At 44.2% G+C, this 7,500-nt stretch overlaps 1 protein-coding gene across 1 annotated transcript in view; it reads left to right on the top strand.

Moving 5' to 3' along the window:
* The window catches only part of sh3bp4a (SH3-domain binding protein 4a), a 37,477-nt gene extending 33,834 nt beyond the window's left edge, over positions 1 to 3,643 (top strand). Inside the window, exons 4-5 of the mRNA XM_031558605.2 lie at positions 781 to 969; positions 1,409 to 3,643. Coding sequence (XP_031414465.1) covers positions 781 to 969; positions 1,409 to 1,633 — 414 coding nt within the window. The 3' untranslated portion in view covers positions 1,634 to 3,643. The remainder of the gene's footprint in view (positions 1 to 780; positions 970 to 1,408) is intronic.
* The last annotated feature ends 3,857 nt before the right edge of the window (positions 3,644 to 7,500 follow it).

Genomic DNA, 7,500 nt, shown 5'->3' with positions numbered 1-7,500 from the left:
GGGAGAGAGACAGAGGGTCTGTGCCTTCCGTTTCTCTGTATGGTACATAATGGCTTTTGGCTGTCTCTCAGCCTATCTGTTTCCAATCAATGCCTCTCTCTCTCTCGTACTCCATAGCTTTTTGGTTTGTTCACTTCTCATCACTACATGCTGAGCAACACTGTGCCCTAGTATCCCGTCACATACAGTATCTCGGCTCCACTGAATTTAATTCGATGCCAAATTATTCCTGACACTGATTACATTTAGGGCAGGTTAAAGGAGGTAAAATTGAAATTATGTAAATGGAAGCGGTGTGTTTTGCAGAGCGGGAGAGTGTCGGCATGGATTACACTGTAAACACATTACGGCGAGATGAGATTATTTTTTCAGCCCACTGATTGAAGCGGAAGACACTTGTTGGGGGAATCTAGCCCTATCTAGAGTGTCTAAATGAAATCTCTCCCAATACACGGTCATGATCATTTCAGCATGAACAGATTGAAAAGTTTGACAGTTTTAATAACTCTCCAAAATAAATACAAATTCCTTTCCTTTTTTTTAAGATGCAGCTCTTATACTGTGATTGTGGTGTGTATTACATTTGTGTCTGTGAGAATTTTTATAAGTGTATGTGCATGTTTGTGTATGTGTGTGTGTGTGTGTATGTGCAAAAGTGTATGTGTGTGTGTAGCCTCCTCTAGGCTGATAAAAAGTGTTGTAAAGACTCCAGACACTTTTCATGTCTGCATCTCTGTGTGTGTGAGCTGTTGTTCTAACCCCTGTTCTCTCCTCCTGCAGGCTCTGCTGAAGATGGACTGCCAGGGCCTGGTGGCTCGGCTCATCATGGACTTCGTGCTTCTGACCACGGCGGTGGAGGTGGCACCGCGCTGGCGCGAGCTGGCCGACAAACTGGCCCGCGTGTCCAAGCAGCAGATGGATGCCTACGAGGCCCCGCATCGGGACAAGCACGGCATGCTGGATGGCGAGGTGAAATCAATTCTGTGTTGCTTTACTGGCATTACTAGCCAAAGCTATTGTTTAGAACAGGAGTCTCTACTGTCTATTAGCATGACTAGCTAATGCTAGTGTTTAGAACAGGAGTCTCTACTGTCCACTATCATGACTAGCATTTTGAAAAGGGGTTCCCCTACCTAGAAATAAACAAAAATGTAGAATTTTTCAGCACTTCACCATGCATGATGGAGAGAAGTTTTTAAGCACCCTTAGACAATACCTGCCACTGCATTGTCTCAGCCTCAGTGTGTGGTTTAGTCCCTCAACCAAGCACCTCTGCCCAACACAACCATGCCACTCTCTCAAAGCCTTAACACTGATTCCTTGTGTGTGTCCTCTTCTCTGGGCGTCTCCTGAGTCACTCTCTCAAAAGCCTTAACACCGATTCCTTGTGTGTCCTCTTCTCTGACAGGCGATGTGGAAGCCGGCGTATGACTTCCTGCTGACGTGGGCGGCCCAGATCGGGGACAGCTACCGCGACGTGATCCAGGAGCTGCACCTGGGCCTGGACCGCATGAAGAGCCCCGTCACCAAACGCTGGAAGCACCTGACGGGGACGCTCATCCTCGTCAACTGCCTGGACATGCTCCGCAGCTCAGCCTTCTGCCCCGCCCCTCAGGATGATTTTGCCATTTAAGCCACGCCCACCGTTATACCCCTGCCCCCTTTTTAGTCAAAGCACCTCCTACTCGGACTAAAAGCTCCAACAGGCCTTGAACTCTTAACGTACTTGTTTCCTCAACCTGGCTTCTTACATATACTGTTACTGTTGTTCTTGTGAACCCCGTCCACCTTCCCACAGACAGCCTCAGAGTGGCTGATTGCTGATCCCCCCCCCCCCAATTAAAGCCAAAACACTGATGTGGTGTCAGCATAGTTATTTTTTGGAAAATTGAAAACACAGGGGCCGTTTTTACCTGGTAATGTCCCTAATGCTATTTGTATTTTTTTAAGAAAGCATACTATGGCACAGCAGCAGTTTGTAGAACCACTGTACGAATTTTCAATGTCGGTTTTTAAAAAAGGAAGAAAAAAAAAACACTGAAACAAAACAAAACAAAAGAAAACGGTTATATTCATTCTTAGTACGCAGTGTTCTTATCTGTTGGCATCTGCTTGTGTTCTGAGTGCAGCATGCGAGTCCTCTCCGTATCTCACACCACAACACGACCCACTTTTCAGTTGCCAAAATGATGAACCCTTAGCCTTTAAGCTATTACCACATTTCAGTGGAGCATTTTACTGCAATCCTAAATTCAAGATTCAACCATGAAGAACTCACTCTCACATGCTAATTTCCAATGACTCCAGTGCTCTAGTTTGTGTAATTCTCAGAAAACCCCTCACGCTGAGTAAAAGCTGTCTTAATTTGAACTGGCATTCACATGCAAAGGGTATTATTCTAATTCTAATTAAAATTAAAATTCTATAGAATACATTTGATTCCGTTCACACAGTGGTTAGCCATAGCTTTAACGGTAGCTTGGCTAAAGGTAACACTCTAGGCTAATGTTAGCCTCTGAAGATACTCTTTCATGTCAGCAGCACAGTGTTAAGAAAATGAAGGTTCTCTTGTGCATAAGGATAAATATGCTACTTGTTGCCGTCTATTTTTGAATTCAACAGATATTGATCAATGTTTCCCCTCAACCACTGGTCCCCATAACAACATCAGTGGAAGGACATCCCTCGTTAATTCAAAAAAAAAAAAAAAAAGGCCTTGAAAAGTGAATGAGGTTTTGGTACATGGTGGGGAAAAGAACATTTTGATCCAGCTAGTGCTCTCTATGCCAGGGTTGTGATGGGAGAGATGTTACACTATTGAAAGACTTACAGATGGCGTTACAGACAGAGTTTTGACTGTTGCCCATGGTCACGGAAAACCTTCAAAGTGTTCAGTTGCAGTATTATTTCCCTTAATGCTATTTTACTAATAGGACCGTTGGGAGAATAAATGAGTATAAACTATAATGATGTATTTATGAGGGTTTGTTTCTGATAGTCGCCATGGTTTACTATATGTTTCTGTTTTCATATCACATTTCTTCGCCCTCGTGAAACAAGTATTGAAGGAACAGAAAGGAAGGGTTTTGTTTTGTTTTGTTTTGTTTGTTTTTGTTTTGTTGTCTGTAGGTTCTGCTGTGTTCTCTTTTAATCACATGATTTGGCAACAATGTAAAAAAAAAAGAAAACAAGAAAAGTCAACGTTCATTGCAAGGCTTAGCTTTCTGTATGCGTTTCCCTCCAGTCGCGAGTGCTGTACATGAGCTGGATTTACGATATTGTTTGGTGACTGCATCTACTATGTCTGTGGGAAATTTAATGTATATAATATATATGGTGAGAACGGTTACTTTGTTATGACCTTTGTGTTGCTTTTTTTGGTTGGTCTCAGATCTGTGGCATTTTTTTTTCCATTTTTTTTTTTTTACTTACGATTGGCATACTGCTCTCGTTTGGAGAAGTTCAATCAAACTATTTAGCTGCTGATTGCCTTTGTGTTCATAGCCAGTTGTGGTGACTAAATGACTTGATTGAATTCCACTATTTTGTCTTAGTCTTTGCCAAACATGTAGGGGAACAAGAACCAACTCTGCTGTTACATTTTGTTCCCATGGATTCAATAAAACAGCTGTCAGGTACAAAATGGCGGCCTACGCTCGTCTGAGTCACATCACTTAAAGAAAACAAACATCGCTCTCTCATGCTTACTCTCCTAATAAAGGAAACCGATATGACATTGGACAGACACCAACCCATGGAGGACTGATTTTAGATGATCTGTTGTTCATAAGGAAGATTTTATGTGATGAACGGGTTCAGTCTAAAAAGGTTTAGAGTAGAGACAAGTGAAACTGGTCTCAGAAGGGTATGTTTATCCTCAGGATGTATACACGGATGGGTTCCATCTAAATCTGTAGCCTATGTCATACTTCAAAAACAATAACAAAGTTATTCACTGACACACAGAGACCTGGAGATAAGGGATCTTCTTACAAGAGTTGTAATGTAGCTTTAGGAAGCGGGGGAAAGGGTGCTTTTCCATTCCGGGCAGACTACTGTTTGTTTTCAGCAGCACGGAGTTGGCAGGTCTTGGAAGTACACTGTCTCTGGACTGCTAGACACAGTCTGCATGCTAAGAACGCAGACGAATGGAGCAGCCAACTCACTTGGGACATTCCCCTGCTGTGGGCTTTGCTGAAAAAGGGAATATGTGCTTGTGTGTGTGTGTGTGTGTGTGTGTGTGTGTGTGTGTGTGTGTGTGTGTGTGTGTGTGTGCGTGCGTGCGCGTGTTTGAGGCACACAGGAGGTTGGAGACACAGGGCACTTGGTGCGTTTGGGTTTCCTCCAAGCCGAGTGTTTACTTAAACGCCACGTGCGCCTGCTCTCAGCGTCTCTAAGCACTCGGATCGCGCTGATGCTAGAAATCAATCCCACACTAGGCCTACATGAGAGAATTAATTGCAACCGCACTAAAGGAATTCAAGTGTGCTTTTATGCTGCTAGAAGCAACTTCGTCCTACTTAGATTAACGAGGAGGGGTAAACAAAGGCTGGAATGCATTAAGTCAATATTAATAAAAAACAAGAACTTCAGGGAAGTATCCAACAGTTATTTCTCGGAATTTCCCTTGTTAATTGTTAATTAGCCAGAAGCTACATTGCAAGATATGAAGAAGCTTTGGTCCTCAAATGGAGTAAAAGCAGCATTGTAGAGTGCATTGTACATGTATCTTTTCATGACTACCGAGCAAAGTCAAGGCAGTTTCATTTCGTCAAATTGAAATGAAAGAAAGATCATTTGCGTCCGACATAAAGTAAGTTCTCCGTGTTCTCCGTTTGCGTCGTTACGTCGGCGATGTGCTGTGTTGATGTGCAGCTCTTGCCTTTGAATCCTAACGTCTTCATTGGTGTCTAGGAGTGAGGGTTCCCTCAGAGATGAGGGCGCTCATTAAAGCACAGCAGTTCTGCATCTAAGCACTTTTCATCTCTCTCTCTCTGTCCCTCTGATCACGCCTACAGATCGCCTCAGCCTACGGATCTATCTGCAGCCGTTGACTCTTTCATATGTCAAATTTCTCTCCTCATCTCCTTACTCTGTGTATGAAAATGAAAAAAAATGTATCACTGACAACGTTATACTTTTTTTTTAACGCCCCAAATGTCTGGGTGGAAACAGCCCACCAACTAAAGCCAGCAAGCACTGGTTATCTTTTCAAAATCACATTCCTCAACCGACCAAGGAAAACAGCAACGAGAGACAAAAGCACGGTTGCGTAGTCCAGGGCTCTGTATTGTTCTGTATGTGGATAGCAGCATAAGGTTCTCTTTCTCTTCCCAAGCTTCCCAGGACCATAAAAGGAGCGCATTCTTGCTCCCGAATGGAATAAAAAAATCCTAAATCATCCTGATGACGTTATCAACTGTCACATGGTCCTGTCTCCTAATTAGGTTAATTAAAAGTCTAGCAATTATTCAGGCGTGACAATAGGCTGGCATCCAGGAGAGGGATGAGAGGCCTGTGTATCCATGGAGCTTGGCCCCTGTGCCCTGAAGGGATGTGGGTTTGGGTGTGTGTGTGTGTGTGTGTGTGTGTGTGTTTGTGTGTGTGTGTGTGGGGGGGGGGGTATTACGTGGGAGAGAGCATTCTTCATGGTCGCCTGGATACAGCTGAATGGCCGTCTCTAGCTGGCTGGCAGAGGAATGGGTCAGCTCATTGTGGGTGGGGGGGGGGGGGGGGGTGGGGGGTCACCCTGTGCCATGTGAATCATGAATACCGTAATGAACACAAATGAAGCACGTACGCCGCCCCCCTTCCCCCAACACACACACACACACACGTCCCCCCACATGAGTCCTCTGTGGGATGGCATACCATGTCACAGCCCTGTCACATAGTTCACTGCTGACATGGGTCTAGCCTGGAGAGCTGAATTAGAAGCTTAGTGTGACACCTTTTGCTTATCTTGTGATCTATTTGATAATTTATTTTATTTTATTTATCTTCATCTTTATCTTTTATGATATTTAATTATTTTCATTCATCTTTATCTCTCTTTATCTTATATTCATTTAATTCTTTCATTTTGTTTTACTTCCGTTGAAAACAATATGGTTTCAAGAGAAAAAACATAAACACTGCTGAGGCTTTTAGGAATACAACAGCAGCCAGCATGCCAGCATGCTGCAGCCATGGATGTGGATGTGGGCATGGATGTGGATGTGGGTATGGATGTGGATGTGGGCATGGATGTGGGTATGGATGTGGGTATGGATGTGGCACTGGGCATGGATGTGGGTATGGATGTGGGTATGGATGTAGATGTGGGCATGGATGTGGATGTGGGTATGAATGTGGATGTGGGCATGGATGTGGATGTGGATGTGGCCCTGGGCATGGATGTGGTCCTGGGCATATGGGGTTGGTTTGCTGAAATTGAAGTTCAGTCTTTGTAATTGTTCACTGAACATCACCTTAACCAAACCCAGCCCCTAACACCAACCTTAACCATAAATTGTAGCTTTGAGCATCTGTAGATAGTCTATAGGGGACCTCTCAAATAAAGTGTATTTATAATCTGAGCATCTGTAGATAGTCTGTAATGGACCATCCAAATAAAGTGTGACCAAAATATTTTACCGCAGCTATACCACTATTTAAGATCTGCAGAACACAAGCACACCCAAGCTCTTTAGGTGATCGGCTAAATTATGCATTCTCATGTCTGAATAAGAATCATGTCCTTAAGCCAGGCAGAGGAGAATAATGACGGCTCTGAATGGGCGTGCAATCATTTTCAAAGTGTCCCTGATTATGAAGACATGGCTTAGCTGTGCGGTGATGGCTATTTGTGAATCATTATTCATGTGTTCAGTCTCACCTTGCAATTTACAGACAGACGTCAGCATGAAGGAGAAACATATTGGCTGAATGTGCTGCTTTGATGACTTGTCTCTATGGTAACTGACATACACACGAAAGAGCATGCACGCACACACACACACACACACACACACACACACACACACACACACACACACACAAGAGCGCTCACACACACACGCGCAAGAGCACACACACACACACACACACACACACACACACACACACACACACACAAGCACACACACACAAGAGCGCACACGCACACACACGCAAGAGCACGCACACACACACACACACACACACAGACAGACACACACATAAGCGCGCGCGCACACACACACACACACACACACACACACAAGAGCGCACTCACACAGAGGCACACATTTGTCAACGGTATCTTCAGATCATGGTTCCTCAGAGTGGAGGCTTGAAAAAAAAGAGAGCTCATTGTCTGCCTGCAACACATGTCTCTGATAGGAGCTAGGGTGGAGGGATAGAGAGAGACAGTTGGAGAGAAAGGGAAGAGAGAGAGGTAGAAAAAAGGAAAGAGTGTGTGAGTAAACTTAAGTGAGGGAGAGAGAGAGAGAGGGAGAGGGAGAGAGAGAGAGAGAGGGA

Source organism: Clupea harengus, chromosome 21 (assembly GCF_900700415.2).
Source record: "Clupea harengus chromosome 21, Ch_v2.0.2, whole genome shotgun sequence".
Taxonomy (NCBI): domain Eukaryota; kingdom Metazoa; phylum Chordata; class Actinopteri; order Clupeiformes; family Clupeidae; genus Clupea; species Clupea harengus.
The sequence above is the reverse complement of the archived record's forward strand: the minus strand, read 5'-3'. Positions and strand labels throughout refer to the sequence as shown.